General features: G+C 41.7%; 1 protein-coding gene across 3 annotated transcripts in view; it reads left to right on the top strand.

Moving 5' to 3' along the window:
* Nucleotides 1-3,407: 3,407 nt before the first annotated feature.
* REXO1 (RNA exonuclease 1 homolog) overlaps nt 3,408-26,165 on the top strand; it is a 1,211,359-nt gene continuing 1,188,601 nt past the window's right edge. For all 3 annotated transcript variants that reach the window (XM_044053970.1, XM_044053969.1, XM_044053971.1), the window contains exon 1: nt 3,408-3,698. In XM_044053970.1, coding sequence (XP_043909905.1) covers nt 3,518-3,698 — 181 coding nt within the window. In that variant the 5' untranslated portion in view covers nt 3,408-3,517. The remainder of the gene's footprint in view (nt 3,699-26,165) is intronic.

Here is a 26,165-nt window from a genome sequence, read left to right as displayed (position 1 = left end):
AAGCCTGTTACAAAGGTGAGGCAACCTCTGCGAAGCAAATCTGTCCATCCAGCAGGTTCTGTTGATGTCACATATCAGGTTAAGATCCTTACAGTGAGTGACTCATGTGCCATTTGACTTGCGACTATGCAGCATTCCCATTAAAGCAAGGTCAAAGATCACCTTATATGCAAGGCACAGGTCACATTGGAGTAGTCTGTATGATACAGAGTAAAGTGACAATGATTTCAGTCTGTTCACATATGACAGATGCTGCAGACTCTGAATTTACTTTATAAGGAACCTTTCTGGTCCCTCCAGTTGCTGCAGGTGCTTGGAAAGTTACATACCAAAGGGAGTGTTGTTCTCTCTTATTGGCCTGATGAGGGAAGAGTACAGGGGGTTATAATCTCTTTTTTCTGCTGGCAATGCTCTTAGTTATGACATGAGCAATATAAAATGTCCATCTTGCTACTGTGGAGACACAATGATCAGAGGTAAGGTTGCTGTTAACCTGTGTGCCCAGGTCATTCACCATTGAATGGATACTTAGGGTATTGCTATTAATATGATAGGATGCAGCAACATTGCCCTTGCTGAAGGGGATGATAATGTATTTTTTGCATTTAGTTTAAGACCATGACTTTGGCACCAATCATTAGTCTGCTTAAGTCCCTCTTGCAGGATATTGACATCATTAGGGGACTCAATGACCACTCCCAGTTTGCAATCATCAGCAAACGTTGTCAGCCACAGACCTTTAGTTTTTGCCTGGACTTTAGAGAAGTAGATTCCAAACAGTAGGGGTCCCAGAACTGATCCCTGTGGAACACCACTGATTACGGGTCTGTTGGTAGAGGTGAAATCCCTTATTTTGACTGTATGAGTTCATTCAGTGAGCCAGTTTCCAACCCACCTGACAATATATGGGTTGATACCCAACTGGGTGATTTTATCAATGATGCTTGAGTGGGGAATTGTATTAAAGGCCTTGGCTAAGTCAAGGTAGGCCTTATGCACAGATTTACCCTCATCTGGGGCTTTGGTCACTGTCTTGAAGAAGTCCACCAGGTTTAACAGGCATGATCTCCCACTGACAAAGCAAACTGGGTGGGATCAAGAATTTGGAGATTTCCAATATCTTTGTTAATAAAGTCCATGATAATTCGTTACATGTTCTTACAGATAAGACTGGTCAAGCTAATAAGTCTATAGTTCCTGGGGTCCGTGGATGCACCCCCCTTTGTGCAAGGGGATAAGAATAGCTATTTTCCATTTCTCTGGGATGAAGCCATTGCTTAGGCTGTGATTGAAAAGTGTACCCAGTGGTGTTGCTGATTCCTGTTTTAGCCCATGTAGAACACAGACTGTATGTTATCTGGTCCCATAGAGGCTGTGTTCTTGGCCTTGAAGAAGGTGGTTAAGACCTGCTCCTCAGAGATAATAGGTGGTGGACAAGTTGTGGGGATGCTTTGAGGTATGTGTAGTGGGGACAGGGGGGCGAAGTTTTCACTAAACCTGTCAGCCAGCAGGTTTGCTATATCCAGAGGTTCTCTATATGCAGTACCATTAAATACAAGTTCAGCGCAAATCTGAGACTTTCCTTTGAGATTACGTATGTAACTAAAGAACGCCTTATGGTTGTCCTTAGTTGTGGAAGCTAATTTGGATTTGTAGTTAGCTTTGGAGGACTTCACAAGGTGTTTTATATGCTTAGGTTGAGGAGGGAATGTTTCCAGTTTTGAGTCCGTTCCTTCCTACTCTTAGACAGCAATTTCTTTCTTTTATTGTATAGCCTGTTAATTTCTTTCTTTTATTGTATAGCCAGGCAGGTTTGTTCTTTCTTGAAGATCTTGCTTTAGTCCTATCATGTACGGCAGAATCAATGCAATTGTACAGGTATTCGTATAAAACATTGGTGTATAACCCAACATAGGTGGCCGTTCCATCTGTGGGGAAGGGCCTACAAAGCTATTTATGGAATCTCATAAAAGATTGTGATTGGCCTTGGAGACGTTTTTTAGTCTAGTTGCTGCTGGGGAGTGGGATCTGGTGTTATAGTTACTTCTAACAAGACTGATTTGTGGTCAGATGTAACCAGGGAGGGCAGTACACTGTGGGTGGTGCAATGGTCCCCCATTTTGGTGAGCACCAAATCTAGTATATTTGAGGCCCTTGTGAGGGTATCAACCAGCTAATCCAGGGCATTGGAGTTAACGAAATCCAGGAAACTTTGAGCAAGTGAGTTAAAACATGTATAATTTACCCAGTCGATACATGGGTAATGAAAGTCGCCCAAAGCCAGGATGTTCAGTTGTATCTTGATTGACTGGAGTAGATCCAAGTAGGCTGAGGGGATGTCCTATTTCATGGAGGGTCTATAGCTGGTAATGACTTGAAGAGCGGTCTTACCAACAGTCAATTGCACCTCAAGTAATTCCAGGGAATCATGCTATGTAACCACTCTAGAGGTGTATTTATCTTTGATTAATAATGATACACCACCTCCTTTAGTTCTGGCGCTTTCATCGTTTGGAAGTAAATGTAACCCAGTAAGGCTGGGGTGTTCTCTGCAGCCTTAAACTAGGTCTCTGTGATTGCACAAATGTCAGCATCTTCTAAGGTAATGCCTGCTTCCGGTGAGTGTAGCTTCAAGTTTAGACTCCTAGCGTTTAGCAGCAAGACCATGAGGTTGTTTTTAGAAGGTATTCCTTTTTTATCTGGTTGTACACCCCAGGTTGATCATGAAAATGTTCTATTTGGACCAGTGCTCTACCCCGGTAAACATATGCATGCATGAATACATACATAACAACACAGTTAATTTTTACATTGTTTTAGAAGTGTCCACAAACCAATCAAAAATTGCAAAGCGGAGCCATCGCTGTTCGGAACAGTGGGTTAAATCGAACCCAAATGCGGAACATTCCGCGCAATCCGGAGAACTTGTCTGCCCCTCTCTGACTCGTCAAAAGCTATGTAAATGAATCTCTATTAATTGTGCGCATATTTTGCGCGTTATGTCTGTGTAGCACAAGTGTAGAAAATGACATGCTCAATTTAAGTTCTATGATTTTGGCACAATGCCGATTTCTTCCCTCAGATTTAAGTCTTGCTTTTCCTGTTTGTGTAATTTAGTCATTATGCATGACTCTTTCATTATTATATAACTAAAATATGCAATATAAAGACTTGTTATCATTAAAGAGTGTAGTATTTGACAACCTTTTTACATATAGAAAATTATCATCCTTTTGACCCTCTGGCATGATGTCTTTATTGAAAAGTATGGATACGTTTTATAACAACTTTCAAACAAGTACTATTTACAATTAAGTAACAGTCTCGTGTAAATGTTTACGGTCAATAAGATGGGCAGGAACAGCATCATCACGTGTAAAGTGATGTCACTCCAGCGACAGCCCATGTTTAGCCAATTGGGGCTAACATGGCGAGTGTGACGATGTTTCTTTTGCGATTTGTGGTTGAAGAGCTGTGGGAAGTAAAGGGGGAGTAGAATAGTGTTAGCAAAGATAGGATGCTGAGGTCCACGGGCTTCTTCCGGGGTATTGAGTGTCCGTTCAGCAAGAACCGGGGCTCAGGAGAAAACTGCTCTCGACCTTATTGTCACTTTAGACACAATGGCGGTGATCGTAGAGTTTCATCCAGCACTACCAGCGACATGGTCACTACCACTGAAAGAGAGAGCAGCAGTGCAGGTAATATAACTCTCGAGTTCGCCTGTCAGGGTCTGTTAAAGGAGCACCCAAACCCCATTGGTGCCCAGGTAGGTAGGTGAAAGAGTGAGTGGGTGGGTCAACAGTGATCATCTCTCTAGAAGTTAAAAAAAAAAGGTCCACTTACTTTGCATGGTGAAGTACATTTCACCAGTGCAGGCTGCATCAGTGTTGAAGAATATGTTGTTTTCTACATGTATATATTAGTAGTGTTGAGAGGTTTACTGTTATCTGCACATATGTACCTATTCATATTTATCACATCTGTTTTTCTGTATGTATATGCGTATTTATATATATATATATATATATATATATATACACACACACACACACGACAAAAGATCTGTATACAGAGAGAGACACACACACATACACTTCCGAATCCAAGTCAAATGTCCAGTATCAGTGACTGATGCATTTAAGCAGATAGATGTTATATTGTGTTCCCCTTTGGATGCATTTAACCTAATATTTTTGTTATATTGTTTTTTCTGTGGTGTTAGTAACAGTGTTAAAATAGTAGCATTTTAGTCAGCGAAATTCACTTGTGCATACTTTATCTCATATTAATTAGCTATATTTTGTGTATGGTGTTAGTATTTGTCGTGCAAATACATGTGTAGTAGTTTAGTGCAGGGCTTTGAAAGTACTGAGATAATCATGAGCTTCATTTGTATTGTAGGAGCACGTCCGTCACTATTCGAAATCTATGTAACTGGGTTACCCCTGAAGAGAGTAGAAGAAATATTACTTGGTTTACATCAGAATGCTTTGTTTTATAGTACAGATGATGTAATAGGCTCCACTGATGGACACTTCTCGGTAGGGAATTGTTGCCCACTGACTTCAACTGCACATTATCTGAAATTTCCCTCCGACATTAAAAGCTGTGTTTACCATTAAAATATATCAGAAATAGTAAATGGTGTGCACTGTTTGAAGAATGCTTCTTCTTCTTTCGGCTTTTTCCGGTTAGGGGTCGCCACAGCAGATCTCCTTGTCCGCTCATGATTGGCAATGGAGTTTTACGGTGTCGAGTTGCCAGCCCGGCGTCCAATCTTCCACAGAAGGCACACACATGCCCACACTCACACCTAGGGCCAATTTAGAGTGTCCAGTCCACCTTCAGCATGTCTTTGGGATGTGGGAGGAAACCCACGCGACCACAGGGAGGACATGCAGACTCCGCACAGAAGGCACCCCAGCCGAGGATCGAACCGGAGAACCTCTTGCTGTGAGGCGGCAATGCTAACCACTGCACCACCGTGGCCGTCCAACTGTTTGAAGAATGCTGTTTATGCTTATTTTTATTCTCAATTTTTTGCAAATAATGTGAAAGGGTGCCATATAACTTTGGAACTAACTCTTTGATACAGTTGACATTTGTTTACATGTCATGAGATATTTATGCAAGAAAGGTACGTAACTGTTTTATTTATACTTTGGTAACAGAATGGTAATTCTAACTATTTACAACATTTAATTAGTAGGCATACAAAGAATGTATTTATTTATTTATTCATTGCTGTTAGACTAGGTTGGTGATCTGGTATATTGATCCTTTTCAGCCATGATATACTTGAAAACATGTTTATAATACAATAACATGCATAGGCAGTAGTATAGATCAGAGTATAACATGTGCGTGCTATGTCTTTAAGAAGCATGCAAGGCTGTGCATGCATGTATAAATTCCAGACACATGCAATCCCTAGTGCCATTTTGTAGAAGCAGCCAGAGGGTGAGCATGTATGATCGCACTGGTTTGTATGTAAGTCCTAGTCAGTAAGCCGCCATAGTGATGTGTTTGTATAGAATAAAGCTGCGTAAACAAAACCCACGAAAACTTGTTTATTCTTGTACCAACACAAAAGCAACATGGTGTCAGAACTGGAATGGAAAAGGGAAGAACAAGGGAAGCCATGAGATGTAAAGATAGCAAAGGTAAAATTGAGAAAAAACAGTACAAACACAGTCAGAGAGAATCAAAGGTAATGAAAAATAATACAAATTATCTGAGGCAAGCAAGAGCATTAAAAGGGCACAAACCGCATTATCAGGCAAGCGGAAAGTACAAAAAGTTTGTTAACTAAAGAATATGTTTAAAGTCAATTGTCTTGTCAAATACTTTTATCGTAAAGTATAAAACGAGCATGTTTAAGGCAGAATTGGGCATGCTTAGAGTAAAACAAGCACAAGAAAAGTACGTTGGACATAAAAAAAGAGCTTAAATGAGCAAAAAGATTATAATAAGGAAAAAAAGAGCACAATAAGCAAAAATAAAGCAAGGCAACTGCTTGTGTTTGGGCATAACACCGACTTTGTATTGTATCAAGGGTGTAATTAAAGTTATTTGAAGTACCTCAGAGTGTGTAAAAATACTTGGTGTGTGCTTATTACTCTGCATGTGTTTCAAAGAGTTCATTGTGTACAAAGTGAAACTATTTTGTGTGTAATTCAGTTAAAGCATGTTCATTTGAGGAAAAGTTCTTGTGATGGGTGTTTCTGTTCGCAAAGTGTCGCCATTACAGAGTGCTTCTTGTACTGTAAAGAGTTGCCAAGCAAGGTACTGCCATTTTGGGGACATTTCATTGTATTGCATGTAGTCATTTGCAAAGTGCAAATACTTCAAAAGATGTTGAATGGGGAGCAGAAGTTCGATTTATTCGCATTGTACAGTTGCTTGATATGTTTCTTGCATTGATAAAAGGTGTTTCTTACAAAAAATTACAAGAGTAAAACGTTGCTCGTGAATTGCTCAGTTGCATCGTAAAGAGTTCTTGAGTGTATCTTAAAGTGATGACTTTAACAAGTGATGGCGTATGACTGTACCATTCCTGCCTTTGTCGATAAAGTCCTAAGTTATTAATTTAGAATTTCTGCCTTTATCAGTTTCGAAAGTAAATGATTTTAGCATTTCTGCTTTACCAATTCCGCAAGCATAGCGAGTGATGATAAATGACTTTAGCATTTCTGCTTTTACCAATTTCGAAAGTAAATGACTTAGCATTTCTGTCTTATTTCAAAACTTATTTCGCAAAGTGCAGTAAAGCATAGAGAAGCCAGATAAGTTTATTTCGCAAAGTCTAGTTTGAAAGTACTATGAGGTTGTTCATTCGCACAATTCTGATAAGCTTAAGGAGACAAAGTATAAGTACAGAGCACAAAAACATTGAACAAATTGTGTTTATGCCAGTTACTTTTGCACGTGTGTGTATATTCGTATGTATTTGCAAGACCCTTCGCTGGTATGTGTTAATATGGCAGATGGATTTCGAAAACACCATCCACTTGTATTTGATTAGAATACTGCAGAGAACTGGAGAATATTTGAAGAAGCATATGATATTTTCATACAAGCAGCTTATGCAGATAAAGAGGTGCTTGCATAGAAAGAGAACGTTCATTTGTATATGCACCAGCAGTATATGAAGTTGAAGGTGCAGACTGCCATATTGTTGTACAAGCTGAATCAAGGGAAGACCCGAGTGTTTGAAGTGCAAGTTCAGAGAAATGTGCAACCCCTCAGAAATCAGAAACCAGGGGAAACATTTGCAGCTTATGTAAATTAACTTGAGAAACAAAGCTAAAACGTGTCGGTTTGGTGATTTGAAAGATGAGTTGATAAAGTACAGACTTGTATGTGGTACTAGTAGTGCTGCAGTGAGAAAGATTTTACTTTGTCACAGTGATTTGACATTAAGCAATGCTATAGAGATTTGTCAGATCCATGAAGTGACAGACATATGAACATACTTGCGAGTGACAAAAGCATGGTTTCAGTGAGCTCCAGAGTAAACATAGATAGTATGCAACACGTGGCAGACAGAAACAGGCCTAAGCAAGGGACACCCACAGGGTTTCCAAAGAAGGTACAAAGCTTTCCAGAAAAAGTGCAAGCTCCACCGCCAGCTCAGTGCAACACAAACTTGAGTAAGCAAAACCCAAGTCTAGTTTTATTGTCAACTGTCACAGTTGTGTTGCAAATTGTGAGTCTAAAAGAGAGAAGTGTTTAGCTTATGGTCAGCAATGCCACAAGTGTAAAAAAATTGAACCATTTCCATAAGTTTTGCAAATCAAGTAAGCCTCTGTCAGTTGTAAAGGAAGGTCGCACAAAAAAGCAAGTTGATCAAGTACGGATGAAACGGTCAGCTTTCTGTGTGCATGGTGTATCAGTACTTGGAGAAAAAATTGATGTAGTAAACTTATTAACAAGGAGTGAAGTTTTTTGTACAGTTCGGATCAATGGAGAATCCACAGAACTCAAAGTAGACACTGGGCCAAATTGCAATGCTATATCAGCAGACACATTTGCAAAAGTGAGAACTAATGAACAAGTCAGTGTAACCAGCAGTGCGAGACTTGTGTATGGAGGTGAAGAGATTCAAACCGAAGGTTCAGTAATGCTTTTATGTTATTTGGCTGAGAACTGTTGCAACTTTATTATTCTATGTAGTCCGACCAGTGCAATCTTTGCTAGGTCTCAAAGATAGTTTGAGAATGAATCTGATTTCTTTTGCTAAAGAAGCTCATCATATGAGTGCAGTTCCAAGTTCAAGTTTTTCCGAAGCCATTTTCTGAGAGTATGCTGATGGTTTTGATGACAAATTGGGCAAACCTCCAGTTGTGTATTCTATGAAGTTAGATCCCGAGGCCACTCCAGTAGTCATACCAGCAAGAAGAGTTCCAACAGCAGTGCAAAATAAAGTTAAAGCTTAGTTGGATAAGATGGTGCAGGAAGGTGTGATTTATCCAGTCACAGAACCAACTGAATGAGTGTCGTCCATGGTAGCCGTTCATAAGAAAGGCTCAGACGAAATCAGGATATATATTGATCCTAGAGATTTGATCAAAGCATTGAAAAGGACATATAATCCAATGTGCACAGTTGAGGAAGTTGCAGCTGTAATACCGAATGCCACTCTATTTTCTGTTTTGAATGCAAAGAGTTCATTTTGGCAAGTGATGCTTGATTGTAAATCCTCATTTCTAACTACTTTTGAAACACCGTTTAGCAGATTCCTAAGGATGCCATTTCAAATAAATTCTGCAAGTGAAGTCTTTCAGCGTGCAGTGGAACAAATTTTTTCAGGTTATCCTTGTGCCATAATATTAGACTTATCTATTATTTGGAGGCAATGGCGAAGTAGAGCATGACAGAAACCTCAAGAAGTTCTAGACAAAGCACGTGAAGTAAACTTGAAGCTTAGTCTTCAGAAGTGTAAGAAGTGACCTACATAGGACATTTGTTTACAAGTACAGGCTTAAGACCTGACCCAAACAAACAAATGGCTATTTTAGAGATGTCGGCACCAGATAATGTGCAAGGTTTACATTGTTTTCTGGGCATGGTCAAAGCAAGTTTATACCAGACTTCAGTGAATTGACAGCACCTTTAAGAGAGCTAACACACAAAAATGTTGTATGGTCATGGTTGGAACATCATCACGAGGCGTTTGATGGCCTTAAGCAGAAAATTGCCACCCCACCTACGTTAAGATACTATGATGTGAATAAACTGTTCTTTCCTGCGATTCTTCAGATTTTGGTCTTGGTTCTTGGTGCAGTTATTCTTCAAGAGGGCAGACCAGTAGCCAATGCATCTAGGACACTTACTCAAACTGAGATGCATTATGCTCAAATTGAGAGAGCTTTTGGCAATAGTTTTCACATGTTCCAAGTTTCACGATTTTATTTATGGTCGAGCTATTCAGATTGAAACTGATATCAACCTCTAGTTACCATTCTAAAGAAGCCTATGCATTCCGCTCCAACTAGATTACAAAGAATGATGCTCAGATTGCAAAAGTACAATTTTGGAATCTTCTGCACTAAAGGTAAATTGTTCTGTTTTGGTTGATACCTTATCCAGATTACCTAGAAGTACAACAGAACAGCTTGATGCTGAAACTTTTGACTTTGATGTAATGTCAGTACATAATTTTTCCACCACTAGACTTGATGAGTTGAAAAGTCACACTACAACTGATCCAGTTTCACAAAAGCATAATCACTGCATCAGTGTCGGATGGCTGTCAAAGCGATCTAGTGTACCACCTGAGGTGCCATATTTTCCTTACAGAGATGAATTGTTGATGGAAGATGGTATTATTTTCCAAGATCCTAAAATTGTTTTTCCTGCTTCCTTACAGCAAGAATATATTCATATTTTGCATCGTGGTCACCCAGGTTTATTATCCACTAAGTGTAGGGCAAGAGAAGTAGTATTTGGGCCTTCATTATCAAAAGACATTGATAGTTATTTCTTCTTGTTCAGTATGTAATACTACCAGAGCGCATTTGCAAAGAGAAACGCTTTAGCTAAATCCAATACCTGAACTACTTGCTGTAGTAACTTGATATCTTTGAGTGGAACAATGAACACTACTTGGTTTTGGTAGACTTTTACTCAAAATGGTTTTGAGATTGATCTGCTACCAAACTTAACCTCAACAGCTGTTATTACTAAGTTGAAACGTCATTTCTCAGTTCATGGTAGTCCACACAAAAACTTTATTCTGACAATGGTACTAAGAGAATGGGACTTTGTACATGTCTCTAGTAATCGTGAATATCCTCAATCCAGTGGTCTAGCTGAATGAACAGAATGCAAAGCAATTACCTGAAAATTCAAAGCGTGACAGTACCAATGTATTCTTAACTTTACTTAATCTTAGAAACATACCTTGTGGTGATATTCTTGGCTCACCTGCTCAAAGACTTCTTTCCAGACAAACTAAAACTACCCCACCTATTTCATCAAATTTGTTGCAGCCTAACTCTAACAATAAAATCGTCAAGTCTGAATTGTTGAAGAAGCTAATATCCAAAAATCTAGTTATGGCAGATTGAGCAGATTACTTCGTTCATTGAGGGAAGGAGAGATGGTACGAATGCAGACAGTGAGAGGTTGTGATCTAATAGGACAGATTACAGGCATCTGTGACGAGCCAAGATCCTATTTGTTAAGGTCCGAGGGTGTTGGAGTATAGGAGGAATCATAGACATCTTCTTCCTGTACCAGAATTGTCATCATTGCAATCACAACATTGTATCAGTGATGCAAACTCTCTAAATCAAAGAATGTATCAGACATTGGTGCCAGACCAGAAAGTGTTCAAAAGTCTGATTCTGTTCCAGAAAATAATTCAGACATTCCACAGGTCAACCATTTTGCAGAGACTGTCCCAGTTGCTAAATCTGAGTCTTATGTCACACGATATGGATGAGTTTCTAAGCCTACTGTGAAATATGCAGCAACATGGACGTAATTGTTTATAAATGTGTACTTAGTATTGTATAATGCATGTCTTTAGATTATCTGTGATTTCTGCATGCTAAATAATATCACGACAAATTGATCTACATAGATAGATCATGCTGATCATGTAAGGTGTGTGCTGTGTCTTTAAGAAGCACGCAAGGTTGTGCATGCATGTATAAAGTCCAGACGTGCAATCCCTAGTGCCATTTTGTAGAAGCAGCTAGACTGAGCATGTATGATCGCAGTTGTTAGTTTGTATATAAGTTACTTATTCATAGTCAACAAGCCTCTATAGTGATGTGTTTGTATAGAGTAAAGCTGCTTAAACATAACCCAAAAAGACTTGTTTATTCATGTACCAACATGAAAGCAACAAGTAGTATTTACATTTACTAAGTAAATCACATGTACAGTCATGACAGAATACAGCTTGAGTAGCATACCTGAAGTTCCTTGTGCACAAGTTCATGCATAGATTTTATAGGTAGGTACTAGGCTATCGGCCGTAGGGCCTATACAAGCCTAGTCATAGTGATTCCCTGGCTATTGCTTGTCACAAATATTTACTTTCCTGGACCCCTGTCTAGCAGGACTACTGATCTGATCCCCGGGGTGAATTTCCTATCTCCCATTCAATCGTCAAGGTTCCTCTTGAAGAAGACCATTTAGGTGCTCTGCCTGACGGGTATGGGCAGCCTATTCCAGAGTATGGGGAGTCCTTGGGTCAGGAACCTATCCCTCCAGCATGTTCTATTCATCGTGATGACAACGTTAAGATCCCTGGAGCGTGTGGCTTGGAGGGATTGGGATTTCTTTAAGTGTAGCATGTCCAACAACTCTGGGTTTGACATGGCTTTGTATGTTAGACAGAGATCGCCTCTGAGTAGGCGATATGTGACAGAGTATAGCTGGAGTTTCTTTAGACAGTCAGCATAAGGCGTCTGCTTTAGGCATGTGATTCTTTTTGTGAGGTATTTCTGCGGCCTTTCTAGTTGTTGCAGATATCTTGTGAGGTACATACCAAATGGGGCATTGTATTCTATAATGGGTCTAATGAGGGATGAGTACAGAAGGACAATGACCTACTTTTTTTCTGGATGAAAAGCCCTTAGTGATGATGTGTGCCACATAGAAGGATTTTCTAACTGTTGTGGCTATGTGGTTAGCAAAGGTGAGACCACTGTCCACCTGTGTACCTAGGTCTCTTATCACACTTTTGGTGTTTAGTGTACTGCCACCTATGTGGTAGTTCACAGGTACGTGGTTTTTCCCAAAGGGGGCCACTATACATTTTTTGGCATGTAGCTTGAGCCCATGACTCTGACACCAGGCATTTGTTTCGGTAAGGCCCTTTTGTAGTATATCCACATCATTTGGGGATTCAGTATTCGCTCCCAGCTTGCAGTCATCTCTGAACTTTGTATGCCAGAGTCCCCTAGTGTTGGCCTGTACTTCACAGAAGTAGATACCAAACAAGAGTGGTCCCAGGACACAGCCCTGCGGTATGCCACTTGTCACTTGTCTGAAGCTGGATTTTGAGTCTGCTACTTTTACAGTGTGTGTTCTGTCAGTAGGTCAGTTTGCAACCCATCGAGTGTAGGGAATTAATGCCCAGCTTAGTAAGTTTATCTATGATTCCAGAGTGGGGGATAGTGTCAAGCCTTGGCTAGTCCAAGCAGGCTGTGTGAACCACCTTACCCTTGTCCACAGCTCTGGAGATTGATTCGAAAAAGTCGATCAGGTTCAGGAGGCAAGATCGTCCCTTCACAGACCCAGACTGGGTGGGGTCCAGTGTTTGAAGGTTGCCAATGTCTTTGTTTATAAGTTCCATGATAATACGTTCCTTGGCCTTGCAAATCAGGCTCGTCAGACTGATGGGATGGTAGTTCCCGGGATCCAAAGTGGATCCCCCCTTGTGGAGTGGGATGACTGTAGCTGTGTGCCACTCTGTGGGCATGAAGCCTGAGGTGAGGCTATGATTAAACATGACACATGGGTGAGGTGCCAGTTCATTTTGTAGTTCATACAGTACACAAGCCGGGATGTCGTCTGGTCCCATGGATCTATCTGTCAGGATATTGGCAATATCCTTTGGATCAGTATATCTAGTGCCATTCTGTTGTAGCTCAGAACAGATCTAAGTATTGCCATTTAGATTCTTGACATAACTATAGAATGCCTTGTGGTTGTCTTTGGAATCTTTGGCAATTTTTTTTTTTGTAACTAGCTTTGGAAGATTTTATGAGGGATCTCCACTTTCTACTGAGGCTGGTGAGGGAGTTTTTTGAATCCTGGGTTCTTCCTCTTTTCTGCAACAGTTTCCTCCTTCTGTTGTACAGCTCGTTTATATCTAAGCAGTAGTAAAAATATTTAACTTTTCTAGTTTACAATCTCAGTGGAAAAGAGCATCAGAAGTGAATTGTAGCATCTGTATTAGCATTTTTCCTACTTCCTTTTTTGTACACATATATACAGTTCTTAATATATAATGGTTTTTGAATATTCTGGGTAAGGTGTAGTATGTTATGGTTGGTGCATATTAAGAGACTTTTGAGTTAAAAATTGCAACAAGTGTGCAGTGCCTAACCAGTGTCTTTAAAAAAGAACAGTGTGCTTGTTTCCCAGCCTTAATATTGGGCAGTATGCAATTTTATCCTTATATTAGGGATGGGGGTATGATTCCAGGTGGAGCGGTCTAGTGTGGTAAATGCCTGTTCCCCATAGCTAACTTGAATCTAGGTCTCGCTAAGTTCGGTCATCCTGAGTCTGTCTGAGTTTGTATTTTGAGATGATGAAATTGGACATGTTGGTGCTGTCACCACAGAGTCCATAATGCTTACCAGAATGAGTCTAGATTAGAAATATCCACTGAGCAGCTTAGTCTTGGCTTATGTTGAGGTAACTATTTTCTGTTGTTCTAAATATTTTTTATTCTGTTTAAAAAAAAAATTAATTAGGTGGTTTGATGTTTTGGGAGGCCATGGTGGTGCAGCGGTTAGCGTTGCTGCCTCACAGCAAGAGGTTCTCCGGTTCGATCCTCGGCTGGGGTGCCTTCTGTGCGGAGTCTGCATGTCATCCCTGTGGTCGCGTGAGTTTCCTCCGGGTGCTCCGGTTTCCTCCCACATCCCAAAGACATGCTGTAGGTGGATTGAACACACTAAAGTGTCCCTAGGTGTGAGTGCGTGCATGTGTGTGCTTTCTGTGGAAGGCTGGGTGCTGGGCTGGCAACTCGACACCGTAAAACTCCACTGCCAGTCATGAGCAGACGGTGATCCGCTGTGGCGACCCCTAACCGGGAAAAGCCGAAAGAAAAAGAAGAAGGTGGTTTGATGTTTTGCATTAAAGCATCCTTCCACATAGCTGTGTGCTGTCAGTTCTAGCAGTCTGTCATTGGTCAGGTTGGAGCTGCAGCCATAAGGGGAGTTCATTGTATGGTTGCATATGCAGAATTTCTTAAAATTAAACACTGCATGTCTAATTTTGAAAGTTGCTCTAGTTTAATAGGGCAGCTATCCCCAGAATTAATGTTTTTAAAATCCAATTACTACAGAAAGGTACACTGGAGATCTTTGCATTCAGTGCTAAGTTGTAGAGCTGCAGAAGTTGCAATCTGCATTGCCTGAATGTTATTTAAGGTACTGGCTTTGACTGGGGGGGGGGGGGGGTCACTAAGCATAAATAGCTTGCACTGATCTGTAGGTTGCTTAAGTGCATACCGCTCAAGTGTACCTCATTATGAGGAAAGTACCTCATTTGGGGTCATAAAAAGTTCATGTTACTCAAAGTTCCACATTGAAAGGGTCTGACATACCTTCTGTGTTAGGAATTTTTGTAAATGGTTTCCATTTCCATGGTAAATATAAATCACGTTGATTCATTAAATGATCTGTTTTATACATAAAACCAACATTTTTTAACCATCCTATGACCTTCCTGGTTGAAGGTTGTTAGTACGCCATTAGTATGCGCTCCACATTTGTCTATTTATTACACATTATGAGGGCTGGTGTTTCTCATTTTGGGGATAGAAGGTTGAGAGCTATGCTTAAGTGTAGTGCCCTGCAAAGTTAAGTGTTGTGATTGTGAATTTCTGGTTGTAGTTAGCTGCATATATATCCCTTGTATTCAAATTAAGTGTTTTTTTTTAGGTTTCAGTCTAGATCTTTGAGGGAGAGAGACTTACAGCAGTATTGCATCTGGGTTTAACTTGGTGATGTCATTCATCATCTGATCTATTTTATCAAGCAGATGAAAGTTCTCCTGTACTGTGATAGTATCTGTTCAGTGCTCCTATTCCTCTGCTTTACCACCGGGAAGATGTCAAATGATTTCAGAGTTGTACCTTATTTCATCTCATGCAGAGAGAAGTATGTAAGCAGTGGTAAAACTTAGGAGTACAGTGCCTTATTGTTTGCTGCGTGGAAAAGTATTCAAAGTCAAAATATAGATTCTTTGGGAAAGTATGGAGGGTATGCCTGTACTGCTGCAAATGTTTTCTTCAAAGGTCTGTTACATTGTGGAGTTAATACAGCTGCACTGTCGCAGTTTGGGGAGGAGTCGTGCAACAGTGTAGCAGCTGAGCATATTTCAATCAGTAGTGTTTGACTGTTGTAGGATGAGGGACTACTAAGATGTTGTGATTATAAAAGCCTCATTTATTTCTTGTTCAAGGGTTTATCTTGTAATGTTATATTTATTTATTGCTTTTGTTTAACGCGTTTTGATAAAGATTTTTTTACACTTGATATGGAAATTGTGGAAATAGCTCATTGTGTAATAAAAAACTTCAAACAGTGTTATATTTGAGGACAAGAAAATGATAATAGATTATGATTCGACATACAGTACAAATTGCTACAAAGCTTTGTTTGTGACAGAAAAATTGTAAGTTGTGAAATTGTCAATAGGAGTAGGAGGTAATTTGAAGTGCAAAGAGCAGTAGACCAGATTGTATCAGGAGGAGTATGAAAGCCATTTATTTAGTAGAAAGGGTATATAGAGAGAAGTGAGACCCAAGAAAAGAGGCTGAGAGGGAGAGGCAGCATTTAGGTTATCCCAAGAGAGGTCCAAGAGTATGTATAGCCTAGTACTTTTTAGGTGATAATTTAAGTGAAGTTTGAAAGACTTATTGTTTTCTAATATTCTAAGAGAGGGAGAGAGACATATGGAGTCTCAGGTTTTAGAGGGAGAGGGGGAGTATAGAGAGTTGCCAGGTGTATTGTTTGATTTAGTTACAGTTGCTAACATCTTGTCCAGAAATATGTAGTGATCTTTTGGAACTGTGAAGTTGGAGAATATTGCTTAGACTTTGGTATTTGTCTGGGTCACATATGAGCTTATGTGTCGTTATAAGCTGTAAGCAGGTTAAATAGTGCCTTAATTCCAACTATTGAAGTTGCTTTAGTGAGAGGCAGCAATGTGTCCTATAGTGATGGTTGGCACTAAATTTTGAAATTTTATTCTAGCACTCATCAAGTAAGAAAAGCTGATTGGATTGTAAATTGATGAGTATGGGGGCTGCATGTAGGAGAGTACTGATAAGAGAGATTGTTGTTTTAGATAGGGTTTGGCTGTATAACGGTGTCACAATTTTTGATGGGTCTTCTTTGCAGCCTGTTTTGTGTCATTCAAAGTTTAGGTTTTCATCCAGTGATAATCTCTAGTAGTTTGGCATGGATATTGTTAGAATCGAAAAGGAATTTTTTTTTTTTTTTTGGTTTTGTGATGTCCCTACTTTGGGCCAGTAATCAAGGAGCCTGAATCCTCACCACAGATACTGGAGAGGGAATACAGATACTACTGGGAATACAAATGGACGCATTCAGTATTTCCAGATGTAGACCTTTCTGCATCAAGCACAGTTTCCCTTATGAGCACACAGGGAACACAGTCATCCCAGGGTCTGGGTTTCTCTCTCTCCCCAGATCCCCAGTAAGGCTCCCAACTGGCACAGCTGCAGGTTAAGTTCTCAGCCAAGTCCTCCAGCACCCTCTCTGTGAAACCAGTGCTTCATGTCCCTGCTCCAGGTAGCTGAGACACACGCGTGCTCACTCACTCACTCTCTCTCTCACACACACACACACACACACACACACACACACACACACACACACACACCTTCTGCCCAGACTGTAAGTTATCACTGCCGCCAGCTACCTAAGGCTCTTGCAAGGGTAGCCAAGTATACAGAGTGAAGTTAATATTAATACAAATGGTAATGTTGACCAAACAGCCAGGCTTCGAGAGTGGCCATAGTACCACTAATAGATACAAGTACTCTCAAATGTTAAAATATTTTCTGAAGGACCAGCCCCAATGAAAAGTTTAAATATATTTAATAATAAATGAACTTAGGTTCATAGGTAGGTACTAGGCTATCGGCCCAAGGGCCTACGTAAGCCTAGCCAGCAAGGTTCCCTGGCTTACGCCACCCAAGAAAGTTATTTTCCTGTGCCACTGTCGAGCAGAGACACAGAAGTGATCCCCAGGGTGTATTTCCTATTTCCCATCCACTCATCAAGATTTTTCTTGAAGAGTGCTAATGAAGAACTTTGTTTGACATAGATGGGAAGCCTCTGGGACAGGAATCTATCCCTCTAGCATGTCCTGTTTATTGTGGTGACAAGGTTTAGGTCCCTAGAGCGTGTAGCTCGGAGGGATTGGGATTTCTTTAGGTGTAGCATGTCCAACAGCTCTGGGTTTGGCATGGCTTTATATGTTAGGCAGAGATCACCTCGGAGAAGGCGATATGCTACGGAGTAAAGCTGGAGTTTTTTTGAGGTGGTCAGTGTAGGGCATTTGTTTGAGGCCAGTAATCCTCTTTGTGAGGTACTTCTGTGGCCTTTCCAGCTGCTGCAGATGCCTTGTGAGGTGCATTCCAAAAGGGGTGTTGTACTCTATAATGGATCTAATGAGTGTCGAGTAGAGGGGAACAATGGCCTCTTTTTTTTCCTGGATGAGAACCCTTTTATGATGAGGTGTGCCACGTAGAAGGACTTCCTGACTACTGTGGCGATGTGACTATCAAAGGAGAGACTACTGTCCACTGGGTCCCAAGGTCTCTTATCACGCATTCACAGTTGAGTAGATTGCTGCCTATGTGGTAGTTCATGGGTACGGAGTTTTTTATCAAAGGGGATGACGCTGCACTTTTTGGCATTGAGCTTGAGGCCATGGCTCTGACACCAGGCATCTGTCTCAGCGAGGCCCTTCTGTAGGATGTCTACATCATTTGGGGACTTGACTATGGTTCCTAGTTTGCAGTCATCTGCGAACTTCGTTAACCTTTACTTCAGAGAAGTAGATACCAAACAGGAGAGGTTCCAGGACTGAACCCTGTGGTACTCCACTTGTCACTGCTTTGAGGTCAGATTTGGAGTCTGCAACTTTTACAGTGTGGGTTCTGTCATTGAGCCAGTTGGCAACCCATCTTGTGACGTAGGGATTTATACCTAGTTTAGTGAGTTTAGCTATAATTCCTGAATGGGGGATGGTGTCGAAAGCCTTGGGCGAGGTCAAGATAAGATAGGCTGTGTGAACCACCTTACCCTCATCTACGGCTTTGGTGACTGCCTCAGAGAAGTTGATCAGGTTCAGGAGGCATGATCTGCCTTTCACAAAGCCGAACTGGGTGGGATCCAGTGTTTGGAGGTTATCAATGTCTTTGTTTATAAGTTCCATGATGATACGTTCCATGGTCTTGCAGACCAAGCTCGTCAGGCTAATAGGTCGATAGTTCCTGAGATCAGTGGTGGCTCCCCATTTGTGGAGTGGGATAACTGTTGCTATGCGCCATTCAGTGGGCAGAAAGCCTGATGCAAGGCTATTATTGAACATGGTGCTTAAGTGGGGAGCCAGTTCGTTCTGAAGTTCGTGTAAAATGCAGCCTGGGATGTTGTCCAGTCCCATGGATGCTGTGTTTTTGGCTTTAGAGAGTGCAGCCTTTACCTGCGTAGTTGTGATTACAGGGACTCTGCATTCTTCCTGTATAGATATGGGCCCTTTAGGGGGTGAGAGGGGGTGGTAAAGTTAACACTGAACCTATCTGCCAGGATGTTGTCAATATCAGTTGGTTCTGTAATTTTCTTGCCTTTGTGTTGTAACTCAGAGCAGATCTGGGTGTTGCCATTGAGGTTCTTGACATAGCTATAGAATGCTTTGTGGTTGTCTTTTGAATTGGTGGCAATTGTGTTTTTGTAGCTAGCTTTGGAGGATCTTATAAGGGATCTCAGCTTCTTACTGAGGCTGACCAGGGAGCTCCTCCACTCATGGGATTTTACTCTCTTTTGCAACAGTTTCTTCCTTCTGTTGTACAGTTTGTTTATGGCAGGGGACCACCAGGTTGGCTTCCTTTTTTGGAAAATATGAAATATTTATTTACAGAAAACACCAGAGTTTCAACCACAGAAAATATTAAAATAACACAGATAAATAGATTCACAAATATACAGAAAAGCATTATTTTAACTAATCTCACTACATTTTCCTGCCTAATCTAAACAGTTACTCTTCCCTGGCTTACTAACTAGAGCAAGGCAAGATGAAGTAGGTGAGGGATCCTTCCATGTCAGGTTCCAAGAAGCGGACTGCCCCTAAACTTCAGTCTCATCTAGTATTAAAATATTATTTCTGTACAGAATGACATCACACACATCTGGTCATCTGTCTTCTGGTTCCCATGCAACCTCCCATTGCTAGAAGCTGTCAGGATTTATCATATAGATACCAATAATAAACACACACAGAGCCTTGCTAAGATCTGCTGCAGCTTCTGGAAGTCATAAAACAATTTCAAGCTTCAGCCCTTTCAGAGTAGCAATTAGTTCACCCCAGTGACAATGCAGGAAGCTTCCTAGTACAGCCTTTTTGTTTCTGGCTGCATTCAAAACTGTGAGATAACCTCTTTATAGCCTTGGCCCACTAATTTGATTTTCTTACTATTTTTCAAAGTTAGGTGGATTGAGAGTAATCTCTGCTCTTCCAGTCTCCTCTGTTATAGTATATACATGTAAACAGTTACAGTAATGCGTGTACATTTTGTTTCTTTCTAGCAGGGCACACTACTGATACATTTTTAACACAAGCAACTTTACAAATACATTTTCAGCACAAGCATCTGTACAAATCGGTTTGATATTCAAATAATATATAATTCTGTACTAAATTCCAGCTAGCTCTGCTGGCGTATGTTAAACATCCACTGCCCTACTTCTCCTGGCATAGATGGCAGTACCTCCTATCCTCACAGGTTTGATAATTACTTAGGGATGAATAAGATAAGTTTGGATTTGGGGAGGATTAGAAGGTGCTGTAATTCAGTTAAAGTCTCAATTTGTGAGAGTACTTCTTGGGTGTACTGTTCTTGTTTAACTATGTTTTTGGCAGAGCAGACGATTGTGGAATCATCTGAATATTGGATGATGGTTGCGAAATGCAGGTTATTAATGAATATATTAAAAAGTGGTTGACTGAATATAGAGCCTTAAGGCACTCCTGCAGTTACCAAGAGAAAGGAAGAGATGTTGTTTTGCCACTTAATGCTTGTTGGCTATTTGAGAGGTAACTGTTAAACTAAGATAGTTAGTGTTTATCAAAGCCTAGAGAAGACATCTTGCATAACAATTTGTAGTGTGACATTGTGTTGAAGATTTTGGACAGATCAAGGAATATGGAAGATACAAGGTTATTGTTTCTGCTTTGATAAACTGCTTTAACAGCTTAGTAGTGCAATGCTGGTGCTGTAGTAAGGACAGCAACTATGCTGTGACGGAGAAAGTAGTAAGTTTTCAGTAATGTAGGCAAGAACTTGGGAATTTATACGCTTCAAGTATTTTAGACAGAGGAGATAGGATAGCTGTGGGCCTGTCATTGGAGTTTCCATCCTCTACCAAAACTACAGAGGCCTCCAAAGCAGACACCCAAGCAACTGCCACCTCAAGACATAAGACATGCAACACATAGTTCTCAAAGTCAGTGTGCTAAACAGTCACAGCCCTTAAGGCCAAACACAATGCCAGACACACTTGTTATAGGTGACTCCATAGTCAGACACACTGATGTCCCACTCACCAGACTGAACAAGGAAAAGATCACAGTTAGCTGCCTGTCAGGCACTAGAATCCGCCACATAACACAAGCACTCAGGTCACTCCACAGCAAGTACAAGTATGACTCAGTCATTGTCCATGCCGGTGTGAACGACCTGTGATGTACCTCCCTGGACTACATGAAAAGAGACATAGAGGAGCTCTCAGATTATGTAGCCCAGGCCGGTATGACCCTGACCCTGAGCAGTATCCTACCCTCACCAAGAATGATGCCACAATACAGAGACAAAATGATCAGCTTTAATAATTGGCTTAATTACTGGTGTCATTCTAAGGGATCAATGTCTGTCTGCCTGGGATGACATGCTTGACAAGCCACGCTGCTTCAAGGGCGGCTTGCACCTGTCACCCTGGGCTTCCGGATATTGGCAAAGGCTCTTGCCACCCCTATAGTGCCTTTTTTAGGCAAGGCTCAAATGATAAACCTACCGCCCTAGAAAACCAAAAATGGAGAAAAACTAAGGGTAATACTGCTCAATGCCAGAAGTCTAAACCTCAAGATGCACGCCCTCGAAGCCCTCCTCAGTATGGAGAACATTGATGTTTGTGCTGTGACTGAAACCTGGTTCAAGGCTCCTGAGAGCACCCCAGCACTATCAGGTTATACCTCATATCATGCGTTCTGGCCCCAAAATCCGGACCGAACTACAAAAGGAGGGAGTATCCATATTCATAAAGGATACCCACACCTCCAGGTTAGTGGCAACGCCTGAAGCATCGGAGACCATCCAGGTGCAATTAACCATAGGTAAAACTGCCCTACAGTTTGTAACATGCTACAGACCACCTTCTCAAACTCAGGAAACCCACACAGCCTTCCTGAAGACACTGGAGAGTATAAATGTCTCTCCAAACACCATCATATTGGGTGACTTCAACTACCCAAACATAGACTGGGAACATTACTCAAGCCCCAACACCCTAGCCCAAAGGTTCCTTGAGTTCATAAACTCAAATGCTATGGAACAACTAGTCACCATTCCCACAAGAGGAGAAAATATACTAGACCTGATCATCACAAACATGGGGACAAAATGCTCCACACGAAGTATATCCCTCATTGGCGAGATCAGACAATAAATTAATCTCACTCGAGACCCACATCCGCCCCACCCCAGCAAAAGACCACAGTGAAGAACTTCTCAAAAGCAAACTTCACACTTCTTAAGACTGGAGTGGTATCCTTCAAGGCCCCCGAGCCAGTGGAAACCACAACCCATGCTGCTGAAACCCTTACAAATGCCTTCTATGAGCACCTCCAGGAATGTATGGATCAAGCAATCCCTAATAAAATCAAGACCTTTTCCACCAAAGGCAGGCGCCCGGTCTGGTGGACTCCAGCCATAAACAAACTCTACAACAAGAGGAGAAAGCTACTACATGACAGAGCAAAATCCCTAAATGGGAAGGCATCTCTGATCAATACTAGCAAAAAACTACGATCACTCATAAAATCATCCAAGGCCAACTTTGAGAGAAAAATCGCTAATGACACAAAAGACAGTCATAAAGCCTTCTTTAGCTATGTTAGAAACCTGGGTGGAAACTCCCAGATATGCTCAGAATTAGTCCAAAATGATAAAAAATCACTGAATCCACAGACATTGCCAACATACTGGCAGACAGGTTCAGTGCAAATTTCTCCCCCCCCCCCCAAAAAGGAGAAATATCTATCCCACCAGAGTCTAGCCTCCCAAACATCTCAGATGCCCAGGTGAGAGCTGCTCTCTCTAAAGCAAAAACACAGCATCAATGGGACGGACGGTGTCCCCGGCTGTGTGCTACGAACTCAATGAGGAACTAAACCCACACATAAGGCTGCTGTTTAATCTTAGCCTTACTACAGGATCACCCAAAGAATGGCGACGGCAACTGTGGTCCCACTCCACAAAGGCGGTGCTTCTCGGACCCTGGAAATTACCGCCCCATAAGCTTGCGAGCCTTGTCTGCAAAGCTATGGAGAGGATCATAATGGAACTCATAAATAAAGACATTGGGGACCTACAGACACTGGATCCTACCCAATTTGGCTTTGTCAAGGGCAGATCCTGCCTCTTGAACTTGGTCGACTTTTTTGAAACAGTCACTAAGGCCATTGATGAGGGTAAGGCAGTTCACACAGCCTACCTTGACCTAGCAAAGCATTAGACACAATACCCCACTCGGGCATCATAGAAAAGCTCACCAGCTTAGATGTAAACCCATATGTCACAAGATGGGTTGCAAACTGGCTCAAGGACAGAACACACAGGGTTAGAGTTGCTGGTGCCATGTCAGACTCTAAGCCGGTCACAGGCGGTGTCCCACAGGGCTCAGTCCTGGGCCCCTCTTGTTCGGCATTTATTTTTCTGAAGTGCAGGCAAACATAGGGGATTGTGGCTGACAAAATTTGCAGATGACTGCAAACTGGGCACCATAATTGACACTCCATCAGACACAGACATCCTCCAGAAAGGTCTCATAGAAATGGATAACTGGTGCCCGAGCCATGGCCTTAAGCTAAATGCCAAAAAATGTATAGTCATACCCTTTGGGAAAAACAAGGTAACCCTAATTACCACATAGGTGGTAATCCATTAAACACGGAAGAAGTTATCAGGGACCTGGGGACCCAAGTTGACAGTAACCTCTCTTTTGACACTCACATTGCCAAAGTGGTTAGGAAGACCTTCTACATTGCCCACCTGATCATGAAGGGATTCACATCCAGATCAGGAGAGGTCATTGTACCCTGTACTCTTCACTTATCAGACCAATGATTGAGTACAACGCCCCATTCGGAATGTACCTTACCCGACACCTGCAGCAGTTGGAAAGACCCCAAAGTTCCTCACCAAAAGGATAAAGGGGCTCAAACATATGTCATATGATGCCCGACTGAAGAAACTCCAGCTCTATTCAGTCGCATACCGTCTGCTCAGAGGTGATCTGTGCCTGACATACAAGGCCATGTCCAACCCGGAATTAATGGACATGCTCCACCTCAAAAAATCCAAATCCACCAGAGCCACGAGAGCAAGAGACTTAAACCTCAACACGGATATAAATAGGATGTGCTGGAGGGACAGATTCATCACCCAGAGACTCCCTACACTATGGAACAGAATCCCAGTCCATGTGAGGCAGAGCCCCTCACTGACTCTGTTCAAGAGAAATCTTGACGAGTGGATGGGAGATCGTAGGTTTACCCCGGGAATCATCTCTGTATCACTGCTGGACAGAGGCACAGCAAACTAATGGGTATAGTATTCTCATCCTAAGGGGTGGTGAAAGCCACACGCACTCTGGCTAGGCTTATAAATGCCCTAGGGCAGATAGCCTAGTATGAACCTATGAACCTTATGTTGGGGAAATATGTAGGATTATTTTTCCTACAGAGTAGGAACACGACTTTCCTTGATAGACTGCTAGCTGTCGGCCCCCAAACCTGACTCAAGATGCCCAATCTGCCTGTCTGGACCTCTTTGAATCTATCAAGATTCAACCCTTTAACCTGATCCTGGGTGACTTTAATTACCCAGACGTAGACTGGAAGAACTACTTATGCCAGAACACAAAATCCCAGAGATTCCTCGAATTTTGTCAATGCAAATACTTTGGAACAGCTAGTTGATACCCTCACAAGAGGTGATAATATCTTGGATTTGGTATTAACCAACATGAGTAACTACTGCAACATCCTTGTAGTGTCATCCTACCTGTTAAGATCTGACCGTAAAGTGGTTACTTTCAAAGTCCTCATCTCCCCCAACCCCCCCCCCTCTAGATAGGGTCAAACAACAAAAAAAAACTTATCCAAAGCTGATTACGGCCTCTTGAGGGATGGTATAAACAGCTTCACAGCTCCCCCCCTTCTCTAGGAAATGGCACCAGTATCCAAAACTGTACTAGCATTTAGATAGATGCATGGAATCAGAAATACCTGACAGGGCTAAATCATCCTCCACAAGGAAGAGTTAACCTGTCTGGTGAACATATCGAATAAATAAACTTTATAACAAAAGGAAAAAAATTCTTGCCAGGACCAAGAAGGAGCAGGTGCCCATTTGGAAGCAATCTCTCCGTAGTCTGAACAAACAAATAATAGCACTAGTGAAATCCTCCAAAGCAAACTTGGAGTCCAGATTGGCCACATCTACTGCAGGCAGTCATAAGGCTTTCTTCACTCAAAGGAAGCAGCAGCCAGATCTGTTCAGAACTGGTTGTCAAGGGCACTACATATACAAATGCCATAGATATAGCAGACTTGCTGTCTGACGGATGTCTCCCCCCATCAGTGAATCAGGACATTCCCAGTAGCTACCCCCTTCTCTTTATATCTGGGGAATAGGTAATCTCTGCTTTTTCAAAGGCAAAAAATACAGCCTGCATGGGACAGTAACATCCCAGGCTGCATCCTACATGAACTCAGGCAGGAACTTGCTGTACCATTAGGCGCCCTGTTCAACCAAAGCCTGAGAACTGGCTTTGTCCCAGCTGAGTGGAGGACAACCAGTGTCATTCCTTTGCACAAAGGTGGCGTGTCCACAGATCTGGGAAATTATAGACCCATCAGCCTAACTAGCCTGATCTGCAAGGCCATGGAACGGATTGTCACAGACCTCATTAAGAAGAACATTGGCAATCTCCAGACACTCGATCCAATACAGTTTGGCTTCATCAAGGGTTGGTCATGTCTGTTAAATTTGATCAACTTCTTTGAGACGGTCACCAAAGCCATTGATGAGGGGAAGATGGTGCACACCACCTACCTTGACCTGGGCAAAGCATTAGACACTATTACCCACTCGGACATAATAGATAAACTCTTTCAAGTAGGCATCAATCTGTATGTTACCAGATGGGTAGCTAACTGGCTCAGTGATAGAACTCACCTAGTCAAAATAGGGGAAGCAACCTCAAGCAGTAGACCTGTAACGAGAGGCATACACTAGGGTTCGGTCTTGCGGCCTCTGTTATTTGGGAATACTTTTCTGAGGTACAGGCCAAAACCAGTGGGCTACGGCAGACCAAGTTTGCAGATGACTGCAAGCTGGGTGCTGTCATCAATTCTAGTGATGTGGACATCCTCCAAAA

The sequence above is a fragment of the Protopterus annectens genome, chromosome 13.part0 (genome assembly GCF_019279795.1).
Source record: "Protopterus annectens isolate FY-2018-M chromosome 13.part0, PAN1.0, whole genome shotgun sequence".
In the NCBI taxonomy this organism is placed as follows: Eukaryota; Metazoa; Chordata; order Ceratodontiformes; family Protopteridae; genus Protopterus; species Protopterus annectens.
This window is presented reverse-complemented; position numbering and strand designations above follow the sequence as displayed.